Raw genomic sequence first — 20,788 nt, forward strand, 5'->3', positions numbered from 1 at the left:
AACATGGGGCCCATCAACAGCAAATTCGATGTTCGTATACCAATCTGTCACTTGTAAAAAGACTCATTATTTCTTCAGTTAAGCCCAATGATCCTTTTCAGTTGTGAGAATTAAATCCAGGGCCTAATACATGCTAGGTAACTGCTGTACTGCACCACTCAACTGTGTTCCCAGAATGTTGTGTAACATACTGTAATATAGGATTCTGACTTTTTGTTTGTTTGATTTTATTTTGTTCTGTTTTTCAAGACAGGGTTTTTCTGTCCTGGAACTCCCTCTGTAGACCAAGGTGGCCTTGAACTCAGAGATTCATCTGCTTCTGCCTCCTGAGTTCTAGGATTAAAGGTGCCACCCCTTGGGCAATAATTGACTCTTAATTATTGATCAATTCTATTTCGGAAGTATGTATTATTTGTATAAGATTTATGAAATTCCTTCCTCTCACCCTCCCTTCTTCTTCCTCCTCCTTCCCTGTCCTCATCTTTCTTTCACTGGGTTTGCCATGTAGTCCAGGCTGTCCTTGAACTTGATATCATCCTGCCTCATCAAGTCTGATTTCATGAAGGTTCTGTGTAGTTTAAGATAACTTGGCTGTTTAACATCTGGCAAAGCAGGTTATAGTTGTATGTGCCAGGAGAGAGTAAAGAATTATGTGTACTGTGTTATGTTCATATTATGTATATATTATATACAATGTACTATATTATGTACTATAATATGTATATATGTACTGTATTATGTGTATTCCTGCTCATGGTTTGATTTTATCTCTGAGTAGATACCATTAAGAGATGATCAGGTGAAGTCAAGTGTGTGCAAGCTATAGGGAAGGCAGCCCAGCCAGTGATGGGTTCATGACAGTACATGAAAGCATTACTCTGTCTGCTGCTTGCCACTGTGAGTTTCCTGTACGTGGATGGTGCTTTGAGAGACAGTGAAGTAGAAATTCTTTGTTCAGTAGACAGTAAAATTTGGATGATAGTGATCTGAAGGAAATCACTGTCAAGTAATGGTTTGTTCAAAGTAAATTAACAGTAACTGCTTATTAAGTATTCTTTGTGTGTATTAGTCATACCCAAATAGGTAGCATCCAGAGAGAAGGCAATAATAATAATAATTTTTAAAAGTCTTAACTGTGTAAATAGAAGCTGAATTTACACTCTGGCCTGAAAGCATTGTAGGAATTGGGACTCTTTTATAGCTTTAAAGTTGATCATTTAGAATGAAATTCTGTGTTTTGTTTGTTTGTTTGTTTTGTTTTGTTTTTTCCAACAGTGTGGATAGAATTAGGCAGGGGACGAGTAGTTAGGCAAAGCTCTTTATGCTTTGTGACATGACAGTGGTATAGTCGTACCATTCTCTGAAATACTCTGAGGTGCCAGGCATTGTACTAGGTTTATGTATATAATCTCCTTAGTTTTCCTCCCCAATTTACATGTTACAACTTTGCATCTTGGAAAGATTAGCAGAATTATTAAAAACCATCACTATGGTTTGAACTCAAATGAAAGTGAAAAAGATGAGTTAATTTAAGAAACTAAATAGAAAAAAAGGAGAAAGGATAGAAACAAGAAACTTGGAAAACAAACATGGTATATTTTTTAAATAACAGCAAAGGAAACAAATAAGTTGTGTTTTCTTGTTCTGGAATTATAGTCTGAGTTCTTTTCTGCTTTTCTCTTTATTTAGCAACTCTACATAAGAACTTCTAATACTCAAGAAAATATACAAATTCTTTTGTGTAATTCTGAGGTCTAAATATTAAATTGAGTGTAGACCTTTTATTTAAGGTATATGGTGATTAATCAATGAAATTTAGAAAGAAATTGCAAGATAACAGTGCCTATAGAGTGATAAGGATTAAAGGTTATGGCAGTTTAGAGGAATATCATCAGGAATATTAGAGACACTGTCACTACACTCTTGGAATATGTGTAGAATTGAGCATGTGAGTGATGTCCTTTTTAAAGACAGGGAGAGGAAATTGGGAAATATGTATGTGGAGAGGGATTTTGATTTAACAAATCTAAAGCATACTTAGTGGAGAGAAAATAATTGGAAAGATTTTGAGTGTCAAGTTGGAGTTGGCTTTTATTTTATAGGTATTGGCAAAAGACATGTTGACTATGTTTATTGTTATATAATATTAGTTATCTGCCATGAAGCATGATGGAAGGCTAAAAGTGACAAAGTGTGCTCATTTACAAAAGTTGGTCAAAAATAGCTTTCTGAGGATATAATATTTGAGTAGAAACTTGAATGAGATATGAGAGTCATGCAAAAATCTTAGAGAAATAATCTTCCAGGCAGGAGAAACAGCAAAAGCAGAAAATAAGATCGGTGTGTTTGGGGAACAGGGTGGAGGTTCTGGGCCTGTAAATGGGTGAAAGAAGAGAAGGAATAGGTTTCAAGAGGGATCTAGCAGCAAAGACATGACAATGACCAGCAGAGGATGAGTAGTTAGGCAAGTATTTAAAATAAAATAGTGTTGGGGTGTGAAGATACATGGTGTTCAGGGTTGGTAGCAATGGGTTCAAACACTGACTTGCAACAAATGCAAAAAATAAAAAAATTGGCAGAGTCGTAAATGAATTTCCATATACTTGTTCAAATTCAGTAATTATCTGGACTTAACGAATCTGTTTTTCTTCTTTTATAATAATAGGTTCTAGAGTTCCCTGTCTATTGAAGCCATGGAATTATCAAAATGACTTAATGGCAAGGAGGAAGTAAACTACACACATTAACATTTATATCTGTAATTTAACTGTCTTGATTATGGTCTGTTGTAGAAAAGTATAGAATGCCCCTGGTGACAGTGAAGAATTTACTATGTTAAATTCAGGTCAAATATCTCTTATTTGAACTGTTTGGGAATTGTTTTGGATTCATGTTTCTGAAGATCAGACATGTTTCTGGATTTCAGTTACACTTTTTTGGGTATATTTATAGATATATAATGATATATCTTAGGGGTTGATCCCACATTTAATCACAGAGTTCATTTGTGTTTCACATAGACTTTTACAGGTAGTCTGTAAAAGTAGAATCTGCCGCATTGTGACGCATCATGTTGACTCCAGAGGTTTTCAGTTTTTAGAAATACTAGTGTTGATAGATCTACTCCACTATTTGTCTGTTGGTGTTGAGCTGAGGATGATTGTAATGTCTTAATGTGGTGTTCATGGTATATGGCATTTCATATTTGATTCTCTAGCACTGTTATCTGTTTCCTTGTTTTGTGATGCTGGGGATTGAACCCAGGGCCTTGTACATGCAAGCAAGGCAAATGTTCTACCACAGAGTTACATTCCCAGCTCTTACACTTGATTCACCCCATACCTATATGACATGTTGGGATGTTTAATAACCCCATTTTTATTAATTTTAATTGATTTTATGTGAGTGTGTGCATGTGCACCCATGCTCCTGCCACAGCACATGTGTAAAGTCAGAGGACAACTAGTGGGAGCTGGTTCTCTCTTTCCACAATGTGGGTCCCAAAGGTCACACTCAGGCTGGGTGGTATTTGTTGAGCCATCTCACCAGCTCTAGTAATCTCCCTAAAATGAGGGAAATGAAGGTCACAGGAGTCAAGTGACATCTGTGAAGTATGGATAGGGGCAGAGCTGGACCTGAGGTTGACACCCTTAGTGGTTGAGCAGGTGCTCCTTCAGTTTCCTTTAGCATGTTGGTTTACCTCATACTTTGGAGCCATACTGAATTGATGCATACGGTACTTATATTCATCCTTTTAATAAGTTGCATTTGTACTAATAGTGGAGGAAATTTCAGAAAGTATTTAAATTATGAGCTTATTAGAATTGCTTTGTCTTCATATGGGCAAACAAAAATCTGAATAATTTCATTTGACACAAAAGGCATTTGTACTTTTGGCATTGGAACAAAATATGGCCTGTCTTGAGATGTATAATTAGTTCACTCAGCACTTCGACCCTCCTGTTTGAAGCCAGTACTAGAACAATTGAGCTGGAATATTTGCACTTTCTGTCTTTGCTCTCTGCCTTACTTATTCACTTATTTTTTTAAATCTAGCATTGGCTGAAATTAATAATTTAATTCTACAAAACTGGTAGAAAATATTACTGGAAAGCAGAAACAATATATACTGAATATAAGCAGTGACCTAAACATTGAAGCATTTTAGGGTACTTTTTATTGTATTTTCAGAGAAGTCATAAAAATATGGCAGATTTAAGAAACATCTGAGGAAACTTTATTTTTATAATACCTTTAATTTTGCTTGCTCGGTGGTAAACTGGGTTGAAATCAAACTGTTAATTAAATTGTTAAATAAATGACACTACTGTTAAATAATGATAAATGCCTTATATAATCGACAAGGCTATAGATATTTTCTACAAAGATTTAAGGTTTTCTCTAAGCATTTTTTTTAGAAATTAAGCTTTTCTGTGCATAAACTTGTTCCTAATATGTGTTTCTTTTGGCCTTTGGATGAACTTTGTTAATGACACTTCTTGTCCCTATGACAATCTACCCATAAGTGATCAATTGTCAAATGGAAAGCTTTTTGTTACATCAAGGTTATTTCAGGATTTGAAAAATACAAATAAGCCAGAAAAATATGACACGAGCGTTTTAACCCTTGGTCTTGGCAGCTATAGAAAGGATATAGACTAAATGTTAAATTGATAATGAGAGTTACTCTATTCCTAGGGTGAAGATGAAGTTACTTGACTTTTGGCTGCAAAGTTGGCTTATGTGAAGAGAGTTTGGGGAGATTATGGCCCGAGAGGCAGTTGGAGAAGGGGGCAGGGGACTAGCTCAATTGTTTTCTTTGTGCCCAGAAAGCCTGCTGGAGACCTCCATGTTTCATGAGGGCATGGGGGTGTGCCCTCTCTAAGGCAGCTGCAATAGGCTGCCTTTATAAGAAAGCATGAGTAGATGCTAACAGTCTTGCTAGTCTGAAGACTTCACACACCAGGCTGTCTACCGAATTCCTCAACCTTGGCATTGTTGATATGTTTGGTTAGGTAGTTTTAATTCACCATTTAATTTTAGTCATTCTTGAAGAAGTAGTGTATTGTGAGGTTAAAGTTTCAAATCAGAATGCCAGGTTTGAATCCCAGTTAATCAATTGCTAGGTGACCTTAGCAGATTTCCTAAAAGCAGGAATAATGGTACAGAGGCCTGAAGATAGCTACAAGGTTATATGTATTGATATATATGAAGCAGAGAGAATGCAGTCACTTATTATATGATTGGCACATAGAATGACATCTGACATATGGTCAGTACTTATTGTTAGTTCTTCTCTTACAGTGTTTCATTTGCAGGAGGACATGCATTGTTCAGTTTAATTCCTTAACCTTTGCAACCTTAACGTCATGAGGAAATTGAGAACATTGTATTTATCTTGTAGGCAGTTGTGAGTATTAAGTGAAGTAATTCATGTCATGCTCTTAGTTCAGTGCTGGCCTTACAGACCCAGTAAAGGTAGCTTTAACAGTGACTGCTGTTGGTATTAGAATAAGGAACCATAAATCTAGGAAATTGGCTTCATGGCATTCTGATATCTGGAGAGTTGGTAAACTGTTTCAGAGTTAGCAGAGAACATTCATAAAACTACTGGAGGACCTTCTTCCATTCATCTGCTGTTGAGTCTAGAACAGCCCCAACTCAGCTACTCAGAAAAATGCTTCCTAAAGCTTTCTTTTTCTGAAGTCTTAAAATATAGAGGCTTTCCTCGGCCAGGTAGTGGTGGCACACACCTTTAGTCCCAGCACTCAGGAGACAGAGGCAGGCGGATCTATGTGAGTTTGAGACCAGCCTGATCTACAAGAGCTAGCTCCAGGACAGCCTCCAAAGCCATAGAGAAACCGTGTCTTGAAAAACAAAAGCAAAAACAAACAAAAAAACATATGGAGGCTTTCCTAACATTGAGAGGGAACTGCAGCTGGGCAGCCACACAAAGAAATGAACAAATGAGAAATCCATAACCTTGGCTGAAGTCTGACTTGGCAAACCAGTTAAACCTCCATTGCTGTTTCAGAGATCTATGATGTGTACTCGGGATTTCTTCCTCTGTGATTGGATGCATCCACTGTTATTTAGATATTTCCATGTTTGGGTACTCACTTGGGGGCATTACTTGGGATTCTCAGATCTGGATGAAATGGGGTATTTGTAAATGGCATTTAGGCAGCTGTAGCCATTTTTTATAGTGGGAAAGGATTGTTGTTATTTTCTTTTTGTTTGTGAAACATTTTGCAAGATGACAAACTTCTTTTGCTGCTGGGCTGTTGAGCTGCAAGTCAGTCCCTTATAGATGGACACAGTGACACCACATACCCTGCCAGATTGTTGCTGTGGGTAGTTTTTGGACTTCCAAGAAAAATAATTCCTTTACCATTAAACATGGGTGAAATAGGAGCCAGGTGATCCATATCTTTAATATCAGCACTTGGGAGGCAGAGGCAGGTGGACCAGACTGGTATACAGAGCAAATTACGGGACAGTGAGAACTACAAAGAGAAACCTTGTCTCAGAAAGAAAAAAAGAAAAAAAAATGGTGAAATAGAAATTAGATAGGTGCTCTGTCCTGTGTGCTGTGTGCAGGTGCCCTCAGTTACATTGTGTTGGACCATGGAAACTCTCACTACAGCATCATGGCGAATCCTGTGCCTCTGTATGGAAGTCTTTCTCATCTTACTCAGCTGCTGGAAATCAGGCTGAAGCAACTGAGTCTGCAATGGAGAAAACTTTAAAAAATGGTTCCTTTGGAGAGGAAACAGAAAAGGAACCATTCTGGAAATTCTTCATTGGTGGCTTGCATTTTGAAACCACAGAAGAACATTTAAGAAACTACTAGGAGCATTAGGTAAGTTTACAGACTGTGGTTATGAGGCATCCTACAAGCAAAATGATTTGATTTTGTAACTTTCCTTGGCGGCAGTTGATGCTGCCTTGACTGCAAAGCCTCATTTAATAGACGGGAGAGAAGTTGAGTGAAACATTTCATATCAAGAGAAGAGTCTGGAAAACCTAGACTCCTTGTGACTGTGAAGTAGCTATTTGATGGCAGGATTAGAACACCTGAGGAACACCACCTTAGAGATTACTTTGAAGAATATGGAAAAATTGATACTATTGAAATAATTACTGATAGGCAGTCTGGAAGGAAGTGGGGCCTTGGCTTTGTTACATTTTACGGTCATTCATGATCCTGTAGATAAAATTGTGTTGCACAATATCAAACCATCAGGTGTTGAAACACAGCAGTAAGAAAAGCATTGTCTAGACAAGAAATGCAGGATGTCTCAAGTTCTAGGAGTGGAAGTGAAGGTTTGGGGAGTCTTGTAGTGGCTGTGGAAATTTTGGACCAAGACCAGGAAGCAATTTGTGTGTGTTTGTGCAGGCGTAAAATATGATAGATATAAAAGTGGGATGTAAATTTGGGGATGGCTATCATGGGTATACCTGAAGGTACAAGTTTTGGGGGTAGCCCTGATTGTGGAGGAGGAAGAGGAAGATATAGTGATGGAGGATCTGGATATGGGAACCAGGTTTGGAGGCCATGGAGGTGATTATGACAACTATAGAAGAGGAAATTACTGACGTGGAAATTACCGTGATTTTGGAAATTATAACCTGCAACCTTCTAACTGTGGTCCAATGAAGAGTAGAAACCTTGGTGCTATTGGGAACATGAGTGAATACCTGGTGGAGGAAACTGTGGTCCTGGAAGCAGTGGAGGGAGTGGGGAGGTATGGTGGGAGGAGAGCCCGGGGGACAAAACAGCTTTAGGTTATTGAAATAACTGTGCTTGTTGGACAGAGGTGGTGGAGCTGGCATTTAATCCCAGCACTTGGGAGGCAGAGGCAGGCAAATCTCTGAATTTGAGGCCAAATACTTTGGTCTACCGAATGAGTTTCAGAACAGCCAGGGCTACACAGAGAAACCCTGTCTCAAAACAAAACAAAACAAACAAACAAAACCTCAAAACAAAAACCAGTGCTAAGGAAACCCTTATCTCATCCCTACCTTAGAAAGTGAGAAGAGTGGTCAGCTTTCTCTGTTTCCAAACAAGTGTTCTGGCTTTTACAGGCTGTTCCTGAGCTCCAGCTGGATGAAGTATGTGCCTTATACTCACTTCCTTGCCTGGAATTATTTCAGTGGTGGCAGAAGCTGGACTGCACTGACCTGCAAATTTGGCTATCAATTTTTAAAGAATCTGTAGACAAGCTATTATTTTAAAAATTTTAGCTGTATGAATTTAGGATTAGAATCTGGAAAGATGTCTCAGTGATTAACATTTACTGCTCTTCCAGAGGAACTGAATCTAGTTCTCAGCACCCACCTTAGATGACCCAAAACTACCTGTAATTCCAGATCCTCAGACCTCCATGGACACCTACATATATATGGCAAAATGTGCACAGAACTACACATAAATCAAAAAAATAAAAATAATTCTTTAAACTTTTGATTAAATAATCAGTTTTAAAGCAAAAGCAATACAAAAACTAGTTCCTAAATATTTTCGTTTTATGTATGCTCGAGTTATTTGTGTTATGATAGTTCAGTAGTATGATACTGTTAGATATTGTACAGAACAGCTCTTCTTGCTCTGAATTCAGTGAGAGCATATGGAAAGTTGAGAAATCCGTCTCAGTATGGACAACACAAAAATAAACAGCAGCAATCCAACAAGATTGGCTTTATTTTAGCTTGTTTTTCAAGGAGATGTGGTAGAAGGGGTGACAGGCGCTGGTAACATTGTGTCCACAGTCAGGACGGAGAGCGTGATGAGGATGAGTGCTTAGCTCATTTCTCCTTTTTAGTCAGTAAGGAGCTCAGCCCCTGGAATAATGTTCTGTCTCTATCTCACACTACCTAATCTAGCTAAACCCTTACATACATGCCCAGAGGGTTCACTTCTAGGTGACAGTCAGTATTAACTATCATCCCACAGAATGGCAGTTTCTCTGTGTAATCCTGGCTGTCCTAGAGCTCACTTTGTAGACCAGGCTGGCCTTGAACTCACTCACAGAGATTTACCTGCCTCTGCCTCCCTAGCACTGGGATTAAAGGCGTTTGCCACCACTGTCCCAGGGGTTCTTTTTTTTTTTTTTTTTTTTTTTTTTTGGTCAAGTGCCTCCCAACACTTAGGAGGCAGAGGAAGATAATTAGAGGTTATCCTCAATTAAATACAGAGATTGAGATCTTGCCTCAAAGAAACAAAAAGCAGGAAAGAAAAGAACAACAACAGAAAACAACAGCAGCAAAAAACAACTTCTACTATCTGAAAATAATAGCTTCTAGATCTTCATTAGTTTCAGCGTCTCAGACTAGATTGGATTTTCCCTGGGGATGTACTCTGTTTTCTTGGTTTATTTTATGTTTTAGCATGTATTCTAGACATTGGGAACTATAGTGGTTTAAATAAGAATGACCCCCATAGGCTCTTGTATTGAAAGCTTGATCACCAGGGAGTGGTACTATTTGAAAGGAAGAGAAGAATTAGAAGGTGTGGCCTTGTTGGAGGAAATGTGTCACTGAGGGTGAGCTTTGAGGTTTCAGAAGCCCATACCAGGCCCAGTGGTTTTCTTTCTGCCTGTGGATCAGGATCTCAGCTACTTCTCCAGCATCATGTCTGCCTGTATTCAGCTGTGCTCCCTGCCATGATGGTAACAGACAAACCCTCTGAAACTATAAGCAAGTCCCCAATGAAATGCTTCTTTCATAGTGTAAGACCCCCGGAGGCTCAGGCACCCAGGATCTTGGTCCAGGACCTCGGCCATCCCAGTCACCAGGCGGAGGTGAAAGCTTGATGCCAACTGCACGAGGCTTTATTGTAGTTATTTAACGAGCTAACCCCATGTTAGCTGGGGTTTTTCATCCACCCACCATGGCAGATGGCTAGGAAAGATGATGCAAAGCGTCTGCATAGAGATCTTATAGGGCAGCGTAAGGGGAGTGTCTAGGCTCAGGATTGGTGTGCCTCCAGGCTGGGAGGGTTTGCCCTGTGTTGATTGGTCAACTGGTTGTTATGGACCATAAGCCCTCCCATGGTGGTTGCTATGCTCTGCGCATCATTGCTGTGCACTTGTCTGTAAAGCACACCCAGAGCCATAAAGCATAGAACCACCAGCTAACTTCTGATTGGTTCCTTGCCACGAGGCAGGCATCTGACCTCCTAGTGACCAAGACAAGGTCAGGCAAGTACGTGCTAGGCTGTTATGGATGTCGAAATGGGGAGCTGGCCCCTTCAATAGAATTGCCTTGGTCATAGTGTCTCTTTGCAGCCATAGGACAGTGCCTAAGACAGAAGCACTGGACTATGGAGAGTCCTAGTCTGTTGTGTATTATTTCCTGTATTTTAGTGGATAATTTTCTCAATTGGGCTTGCATTACAAACCATTTCTTAGTGGTGATTTTTCTGTTTTTTTTTTTTAAGATTTTATTTATTTTTATTATGTACACAACATTCTGCTTCCATGTATATCTGCACACCAGAAGAGGGCACCAGATCATAACAGATGATTGTGAGACACCATGTGGTTGCTGGGAATTGAACTCAGGACCTCTGGAACAGCAGCCAGTGCTCTTGACCTCTGGAAGAGCAGCCAGTGCTTTTAACCTCTGAGCCATCTCTCCAGCCCCAGTGGTGATTTTTCTGTTTAGATCTTTTCTCTTTGGTTGAGCTCTTTTGCATCTGTTCATCCCAATAAAACTCAAGGGTTGGAGATGTAGATAGAAATGGATTCTCTTACTAGATATGTTCTTTCCTGGATTCTCTTTCTCCTTCCCTTTTCCTTAAATTTCTATTAGCTTAAAAAGGCCAGCTTTCTCTACATGTTCCTAGCTAAAAGTCAAGGCGATTGTCCAAATTTGTATTTGCGATTCTCTCTCTCTCTCTCTCTCTCTCTCTCTCTCTCTCTCTCTCCCTCTCCCACCCTCCCTCTCTCTCTCTCTCTCTCTCTCTCTCTCTCTCTCTCTCTCTCTCTCTCTCTCTGTGTGTGTGTGTACATATAGATGGAGAGATGACAGGCAGATAGACTTTTCTATTCTTTCTGTGTAAAACATCATTTATTGATTAAGTGATCCCACACTGTTTCTGGTAGCTGTGGTAATGAGTGGATCCCTGGCCTGAGACCCTACCATGCCATAATTGCAGATGCACACTTCAAAATACAGTCTGAGTATGAGGGCCATTGTCTCTTTGAGTAGTGCTGCTCATGCCAATTTGGGGAAAGGAAGCTATGCTGTCACAGGTTGGGAGACAGCAGGAAGTTTAAACCTTTGGGTGGCATTTATGAATGTTGGATCACCATGAAGGCCATTTAATCATCAAAGAACAGAGGAATGCGTTTTCGGCTGTGTAAGGGGGTCAGACAAACTTAAAGAGTCAGATGCTGGGTTGTTCCACATTTTGTCTTTAGATTGGTTATTGCTTGAGGATGTCTGTGCTCTTAACAGTCACTGGTTAGCTGTAGGTGATGGATGCTGCTGTGCACTTATGGGGAAGTAGGAGAGCAGATACTTGGAAGAAACCATTCTCCTTGGTGAGAGATGAGAGAATGAGTACTTGGTTGTGGGTGGAAAGAGGCAGCTGGCCCGTTAAGACTATTGTCATGGAGTCTCCCACTCAAGTTGGGTCAGGCTTCTTCCATTCACCAGAAAATGGAGCATAGGGAATGGAGCTCTTTTAGGTTGGTGATGTCCTAGAGAATGGGAGGGACCCTTGCAGAGAGAACCCGGTAGTTTTTTTTTTTAAAATCTCTTAAAAACTAAAAAAAAAAAAGTTCTTCCAGAGGATGCTCAGTGGATTTTTTTTCTTCCGGTGTTAGTTATCAAACCTGGAGTCTTGCTAATGAATTTCTAAAGTGCATTTTTTTATTCAAGTCTGTAGATTAAATGTACATGTAGATTAAATATACACACATTTATAATTACTTTTTGTTGTGGTTTTGGTAATTGTATTACAAGCTGGACAGCAGCTAGATTCAGGTGTCAGCATTAAAACTCATGTACATTGGGAGTTACTGATTCTCACTTTGACAAGTACTTATTCCAGTGCTATTATTTTAGTGGCTATTGTTGTTAAAACTTAAGGCATATGTAACACTTTTGAAGACATCAGTGACTAAAATTGGAGGTCAATGGTCCTCTATGGCAAGTTGAATAAAATTTTTTTGTTCTGAAGGTTTTAAAGATTTAGAGTTGGAGAAAGTAATTTGAAGATTCTTTATATGAAATTCTCACATTAATTTTTCAAAAATTAAAATCATTACTGAAGCACAAATGTTTAACAGAAATAATTGATGTTCTTTTATTATTTCATTTGAAAAAAATTTTTCCTATGGTTATAAATTAAGGAGTATGGTTTTTAACTGTTAATTTGCATTTAGAGCTATAGCACTAGAGGATAAGACTTCAATTCTTCTGATGTACATATTTAAAACTTTTTGTTATATTAAAATTTTTGAGGCTGAGTGTGGTGCACACCTTTAATCCCAGCACTCTGGAGGCGGAGTCAGGAGGATCTCTGTGAGTTCAAGGCCAGGCTGCTCTACAGAGAGAGTTCCAGGACAGCCACAGCTGTTACTCAGAGAAACCCTGTCTCAGAAACAAACAAACAAGCAAAAAAACCTTTTGCTGTAGACAGAAACTCGCTTTGAAGCCCAATAAATAGGGCAGGTAGACCCTCTGTGTATAAGTTATATACCAAGCGTGACTTTCTGTAGTATTTCTTCCATTATGAGTGCTAGTTTACCACAATTAATTCTAAGATGCAAAGATGATGCCTCCTGGTCCTTGTCATGTGTAACTACTTCTCTTTGAATCAAGGAATCTAGATTGAATGCAATGAAAGCAGACAGGTGGGTTATTTTAATTGTCATCATGTTGAATATTTATACAGATACACACACTCACACACACATATAACATGCAAAACATGTAAATACAGTAATTAAAATATGCCTTTTACAGTTTGGTATTAATATGACTTTTTCTGTTCTCCTTAATTGTATTTTTTTTTTTTTTTAATATAGGAGTCTGACATGGCTCAAGAGTCTCCGAAAAATTCTGCAGCAGAAATTCCAGTAACTAGTAATGGAGAAGTTGAAGACTCCCATGAACATGCCTATCACAGGGTGAGAACACTTTACTTTCTGTTAATGCAAAGAATCATGACGGTTTTGCCAATCATCTGAGGTTGTTATAAGGAATACAAGGTAGGCTGTGACTTTGATTTGCCAAGGTTAAGCTCCAGGGCCATGAGCTTTGCTATTTAGCTAAGTAATAGGCAACGAGCAAACAAAATTATTAACTAAACTCTTATGTCATTAACCAGAATGACAGTATATCTTATAATTTTGACATATAGTTTTATATAGCTTTTTTTACTTTTCATAAGAAAAAAATGCTAGAATTGTATTTTATCCTTTTAAATATTATTTATAAATATTAACATATCCTTTTAAAATTTAGCATCATCTGATGCTTTTTTAAAAAGTGCATAATTCCTAAATAGCTGTTGTTGATTTTGCTGTTGTTTTAGTTGCTGTGATAAAAATACTATAACCAAAAGTGGCTAATGGAAGAGGAGTTATTTTGGCTATGGTTCCAGAAAGAGAACCATAGTAGGTAGAAAGTCATGGCATAGAGGTAGGAGCAGGAAGTTGGCTGATCAGATTTCTGTCCACACACAGGAAGCAGAAATGAGAACAGGAAATGTAGTAAGGCTATGAACTCTCAAAACCCCATCCCCAGTGGCGTACTTCCTCCAGTGAGGCTCTGCCTCCTTGAACAATGCCATCATCAGCTGGGAACCAAGTGTTCAAATACAGGAGCCATGGGGAACATGTCTCATTCAAACCACCAAAGCAGTTATCCTGAAAGTGGCATAATTGATTCAGAAAAAACTGAAACTTGAGGTGTATTTAATTTTGCTCTGCCTCCAAATTTGGAATTCAGTTTAATGCATTTTAAATGAATATGAGATTGGAAATAACGTGGGTTCAAATTTCAGCTGTGTCATTTCTAATAGTATAATCTTGGGAGTGTTTTCTGTTTCTATAATAAAAATATTTGCTTTCTTTAGGATATTAATAGTTAGTGAGATGAGTAATGTGCCTTGTAAGGCCAGAAATGAAAGTGATACTTGTTATATTGGGACTAAACATTCTTCTAATGACATTTGATACAAGTGTACAACTTTAACTAAAAATATGGTTTATGTGGTCTTGAAAAGGTGGTTTTATTTTGTTAGACTTGTTGTTTGTTTTTTTTAGACAGGGTCTCACTATGTAGACCAAATTGTCCTTGAACTCACAGAGATATGCTTGCGTCTGCCTCCTGAGTTCTGGGATTAAATGTACACACCAGCATGCCCAGCTCTCTGTGTTTGTGTGTATGTGTGCATGTGTTTGTGCACATGTGATTGAAAACCCAGTGGTTGAAAAGTTGTTATTTATTTATTTATTTATTTATTTATTTATTTATTTATTGTAGCCTTAGATAGGCTTCAGCTTTCCAGTTGAGAATGAAATCTTTTTGTGGTGTTTTAGCTCAGGACTCTCAGTTCATGTCAGCTAATTCTCTGTTGTGGGGCCTACGCTTTGTAGATTGATTAGCTAGTGATGCCTTTCTTTTCCAACGAGTAGATGAGTCTTCATCTATTGCTCAGTGTCTGTAAGGCTGGGGAGAAACTCACTTCTATTTTAGGTAGCTCTCTGAGATAGTCATAATGTTTGCTGTTGTCAGGACACAATACTTAAGAATGACTATTTTATAAAGAAAAGAGTAATTCACAGTTCTAAAGGCAGAGAAGTTCAAGATCAGGTGGCTGCATCATGCTATAACTTGATATCATATGGGAACAGGGCATCTGTGAAAGGTCAATATGAACATATGTGGAAGGGAGGAGGAGACAAAGAGCCTGTAACAACACATTCTTGAGAGAGTTAACTCAGTCTCCCAAGAAAAGCCATTCAAGCCTCACTTTTAAGACTACTACCTTGGCAGCATAAATTTCCCCAGGGGCAGACCACATTTACACTAGCTATTTATTTTATTTTCAACTACTTTAATTTGGCTTCTGAGCATGTGTAGTCCAAAATAGAGTAATTGAAGGAAGACTCAAATTCTGAGCATACAATGAAATCCTTTACCTCCAAGATCAACCTGTACAATAAGGAAACTCAAGTTGCTGTCATCATCTGCAACCAATTACAAGATACTGTTACATCATATACTCATTGTACCAAGATTTTAATCACTTTCTTCTAAATCTTGATAGCTACTTTAGCACATTTATTCTGTGAATATTTATTAAGTAACTGCTATGTACCACACAAGGCACTGGAAATATAGTAATGAAAAAAATACCATCAGAGAATTGATAATCCTAAAAGACTATCTGAAGGTGGACCATCACAGCACTTGGGAGCAGATGCAGGAGGATTGCTGCAAGTTCTAGGCTAGCTTATCTACATGTTAAGTTATAGGTTATCGAGGGTTACAAAGTAAGATTCTGTCTCAAACAAGCAAACAACAGAACTGTCTAAAGCTGAAGACCTGTATGCAATGAAAGTACACAATATACAAAATATGTTAGGAGTTACCTCAGTGGTGGAGTATGCGCTCAACATCACCAGTGCAAAAAGTAAAATAAAAATTTGAAGTTAGAGCTGGCTGGTGGTGGTGCATGCCTTTAATCCCAGCACTCAAGAGGCAGAGTTCGAGGCCAGCCTAGTCTACAGAGTGAGTTCCAGGACAGCCAGGGGAACACAGAGAAATTCTGTTTTGGGGGTTTGGGGGTGAGGGGTGGAGTGGGGTGGGAATTTAGGTTTAGTGTTGGAAAGGTCACCACCTTCATTCAGCCTATTCTTAAAATTCGTTGTTATTAGAATATGGCTTATACACAGGACAAAGCACCAGTGTAAAAGTGTACAGCTCTATGAAACCACCACTGAATAGAAATCCAGAATTTTCCCAGGAACTCAGACCATGTCCTTACTGCCTGTTGCTAGGCAGTATGCCTTCTCCTTTCCAGGATGACCACCACTAATGTAAATCTGTCTAGATTGCTCTATTTATTTATTTAGTTTGTTTGTTGTTTTAAGACAGAGTCTTCTTATGTAGCCTAGGCTGTCCTCAAACTTGTGACATCCTCCCTCCCCACCACCCTCACATGCCTCAGTCCCCCAAATGCAATATGTATAAGCATGCCAAGCATGGACTGCTTTTCACTGTCCCTTTTATTATCAGTGGATTATCATTAAACATCTGTGAGACTCATTTGTATTGTTGCTTATAGCAGTATTTTGTTCTTTTAATTGTATCATAGTTTTCTATTTGTAATCTGGTTTTGGTTGGTGGAAAACTAGGATGTGTCTATTCCTTGTCCATTGTGAATCACCACTGCCTCTCTCACTCCTATACAGATCTTTGTTTTATACAGTCAACTGAAGAAACAGAAGTGAAGTGTAACAGTCAGGGTTATACAAATGTTTGACAATCTGTTTAGCCAGTTGACAGTTTCACTCTTGGTATTTGATATATAATTCTACTTTAGCCATTCTTATAGAAGTATAATGATAACCTATTATGCCTTTCTCTGATGATTAATGGTGTTGAGCAGTTAGACTCACCATTTGGATGTTGTCTTTTGTGAAGTGACTTTCCTAGTTAATTGGGTGTAAACTGTTTTCTAAATAATTTGTAGAAATTTATATTCTGGATGTAAGCTCCCTCTTTGGATGTACATTTTACAGATAATAGCTTCCTTCCACCACAGGCTTTTGTATTTTATAAATGGTATCTTTTATTTTTTTTAAAAAAACATGTTATATATTGCTTTTACAAAATGTGGCTTTCACTGGACAATTTTATATGTAAATATAATGTGTTTTGGTCATATTCACCCTAGTGGTATCTTTTAATGAACAAGGCTGCTGAATATAGGCCAGGTTGGCCTCAAGCTTGTAGTCATTCCATTCAGTCTTAACAGGTGTACACCACCCCCTTTGCCAGAAGTTGGTAATTTTAATTAGTTCAATTTATCAATCTTTCCTTTGGTGTACCATTTAAGAAATCTAGTATGAACAAACTTTTTTTATAAGTTGCATTTTGCTTCTCATGCTTAGTGTGTAGTTTATCTTGAATTAACTTTGAATGTGATGTGAAATAGAAGTCATGGTTTGTTTCCCTCCTTCTGAATTAATATTATACAATTTCTCCAGGCCATTTGCTAAGAAGACTTTTTCTGTCTGTGGGAAATGAAACTGGTTAGGGAAGTTCATGCCTGTAATCTTAGTGCTTGGAAGACTGAGCTAGGATGATTGCTACAAGTTCAAAGTCAGCCTGGGTTATAGAGTCAGACTGTCTAAAACAAAACAAAAAAGTGAGCAATGAAATCAAGTCTCTCTTACGTAGAAATTAACTCAGATGGACTGAAGACTTTCTATCCGACACTATAAAATCTCTAGAAGGAAGCCTGAAGAAAGTTAGCCATGAGTTCTCTGATATGACATTGAAAGCAGAAACAAACAGCTCTAGAAAACTCAAAAATTTCTGCATAGCAAAGGAGATGATAAACTGTATGAAAAGAAAACTTGTAGGATGGAAAGAATACTTACAGACCATACATTCAATATAGTTAATGTCCAAAATATGTCAATAGTAGACAACCCAATTAAGAAATGAGCAAAGCACCTGAGTAAACTTTGTTCCTGTCTTTCTCCCTCACCCCCCCCCCCCATCTTCCCTTCTTTCTTGCTGGTGAAACCCGAAACCCAGAGCCTAATGTATGCCAGGCGAGTCTTCTATACTACTGAGTTACAACCGTCAACAATTTCCCCAAAAAAGAGTACTAGTAGACGAATATACATGAAAATGTGCTCAGCATCACTGACTCACCAGGAAACTGCAAATTAGAACCATCGTGAATTATCATCTCACACTTACTAGAGTAGCTTTTCTCAGAGGCAAAAAATGGGAGTGTTTCGGTATTAGAGCACTTGTCTAGCAGTTAATCATTTTCATTCTCATTTTCTCTCTCTCTGTCTCTCACTCTTTCTCTCTCTTCCCTTTCTCTCACTTTTAGAGACAGTACATAAATATGAAACAAATATTGGGGACATTGTGGAGAACCCTTAAATATAATTGGTGGATGTTTTAGTTACTTTTCTAATGTGTGCTAAAATACCAAGACCAGGGCAACTTTTATAGAAGAGTTTATTGGGCTTCAGTGGCTAGTTCATAATCATTGTGGAAGGAGCATGGCAGCAGGCAGACAGACATGGTGTTGGAGCAGTAGCTGAGAGCTTACATCCTTATTCAGAAGTAGGAGGCAGAAAGAGCTAACTGGGAATGAATGGTGTGGGATTTTTGAAATCTCAAAGTCTGTTCCCAGTGACATACCTCTCTCAGAAGGCCACACCCCCTAATCATTCCCAAGCAGTTAAATCTATGAGTTTATGGGGGCCATTCTCATTCAAACCAACAGTTCTAGGATAGTAGAAGCAGAAAAGAGACAATCTCATCTCTGGATATATATTTAAAAGAAATAAAATTGTAGTTGTTTAGTGTTATTCTCAGCCAGGATACAGAAACAACCTAGGTATCAGTTACAGTTGACTGGGGACAGAAAATACACATATCTTTGTGCCAAGTACTCATGTATATACACACAAAGGAATATCATCTGTCATTAAAATAAGAAAAAATGTGAGTGGACGTGGTGGTGCACATCTGAAATCTCAGCAGTTCAGAGGACTGATGCTCGAGACTCAGTCCTGGGCCAGTCTAAGCTGCATTGTGACACCGTCTCAAGCAAATGAGACAAATGGTAGGGGAGAATATGAGCATGAGAATCAATGAATGTCAGTCTTTGTTACAGCATGGGTTAACCTGGAAGATATCTGTGCCAAGTAAAATAAGCCAGATACAGAAAGGGAAATATGTGTGATTTCATTTTTGTAGTGAGAGTCTCTTTCTGTTATTTTAAAAACCCTCCAAACAGAAAAAGAATAGGAGGGTGAATGGAGAGTATGGGCAGGTGCTGGTCAAGGTGGGAGTTAATTTTAGATTTTGAGTATGTTCTGAATACATAATGCATAGCATGGTTAATAGTGAACTATACACATGAAATTTGCTGAGATCTAGGGCATTTCAGAACACACACACATGCGCTCACACACACACAACTAAGTAAGGTGATTGACATGTTAATAAGTTAATTATCTTGGTTGTAGTTATTTCACAATGCTTATATATCAAAACACGCACACTTTACAGTTTATTATATAGTTTTTGTAAATTATATATTAATCTGATTTTATGTGAGACTTTGTGCTTTTAAATATATACTAAATATATACCAAATAGAACATATACTAAATAAAAAGCATTGTAAAATTTTAAATGAATAGGGTACTCCTCTTCCACTATGGGCTTTTGCTATTAATATTAATCCAGGTCATTTATATGGCTCTGGTTTTGAACTCTGCTTTATTTCTTGGTCTGTCTTTGAAACAGCACCACACTATCTCACAGTAATAAAGGAAATGGGTAAAACCACCAGTTCCAGCCTGGATATCTGGCAGCTCATTGCTCCAGTGTTCCTCCTCAGGGTTACTTAGAACATTAAATTCTTTAGCGGGTGTTAAGAGTCTTGCCTTTGAGTAGTGCTGATGAAGTACTTGGCTTATGCAGTCAAAGCAAGTAACTTGCTGATTTGAAATTTTACTTTTCGCATATGCCAAATTCTCCTTTTGGCTATTGTCCTATGATGTTATTTTACTTCATTTTAGAAAGCAGAGAAAGGAAAAAGATATTTGTCTTGGAGGCCTCTCCATATTTGATGTGAACTTTTATTAGTGGCAGTGCCCCCCAGAGAAGCAATAATATACTTGAGTCAGTGCACCCTACCTCTTCCCATAAAGAAACTCAACACCATAATGCTTGTTTCTGTTTGTACCCGCCCTTAGTGAAAATGTGAGTGTCATGTGTGTGGAGGTTTGACTGTGATTGGCCCCATAATCTCATAGGGAGTGCCACCACTAGGAGGTGTGGTTTTGTTGGAGTGGGTATGGCCTTGTTGGAGGAAGTGTGTCACTGTGGGTGTGGGCTTTGAGATTTCCTATGCTTAGGATAACCCCCCCCCCATTGTCTCTGTTGACTTCCTGTTGCCTGCAAGCTGTGGGACTCTCAGCTATTCCTCCAGCACCATGTGCAGCCATACTCCCACCATGATGATAAATAATGGGCTCAACCTCTGAAGCTGTAAGCAAGCACCTTAGTTAAATGCTTTCTTATTTAAGAGTTGCCATGGTCATGGTGTCTCTTCACAGCAATAGAAACCCTAAGACAAGGGTCTCTTACATAGTTGATATCCTTTCATTAAAATTAACCTTCGTTGTGTGCCTTTCCTCAAGAGTGGAAGCAATACTTCAAAAGCATCTTTCTCAAGACTTATGAGGCATACATTAACCTAATATAAATTACTTTCACATTTAATTTTCCTAGTTAATTAACAGGAAGTTGTGTTTAACCTTAAATCTTCGGTTTAATAAAGATAAAATTTTATAAAGTATCAGATGTATTGACTGGTGTTAGACTATAGATGTTTATAAAATAGTAAAGCAATCTCATGTACCTTTATTCATTAAAAGAGGTTTCAGAGATACATACATACTTCTTCCTTCATACCTGTTCATTTAGAATCTTGTATTAAGTACCTTTTACATAGTAGCCATGTCACTTGAAAAGTGAACTCAGTAGTAATTTACTGCGG

The 20,788-nt window shown here is 38.3% G+C and overlaps 1 protein-coding gene across 8 annotated transcripts in view; it reads left to right on the top strand.

Annotated features, from left to right (window-relative positions):
- Nucleotides 1–20,788, top strand: part of Arfip1 (ADP ribosylation factor interacting protein 1) — an 87,769-nt gene that overhangs the window by 13,684 nt on the left and 53,297 nt on the right. For 7 of the 8 annotated variants that reach the window (XM_027392968.2, XM_027392965.2, XM_027392970.2 and 4 more), the window contains exon 2: nucleotides 13,041–13,142. In XM_027392968.2, the coding sequence (XP_027248769.1) occupies nucleotides 13,050–13,142 (93 nt within the window). In that variant the 5' untranslated portion in view covers nucleotides 13,041–13,049. Of the gene's footprint in view, nucleotides 1–6,600; nucleotides 6,863–13,040; nucleotides 13,143–20,788 lie in introns of all 8 variants that reach the window. The other variant, XM_027392966.2, reaches the window with a different exon arrangement.

The sequence above is a fragment of the Cricetulus griseus genome (assembly GCF_003668045.3).
Source record: "Cricetulus griseus strain 17A/GY chromosome 1 unlocalized genomic scaffold, alternate assembly CriGri-PICRH-1.0 chr1_0, whole genome shotgun sequence".
Classification (NCBI taxonomy): Eukaryota; Metazoa; Chordata; class Mammalia; order Rodentia; family Cricetidae; genus Cricetulus; species Cricetulus griseus.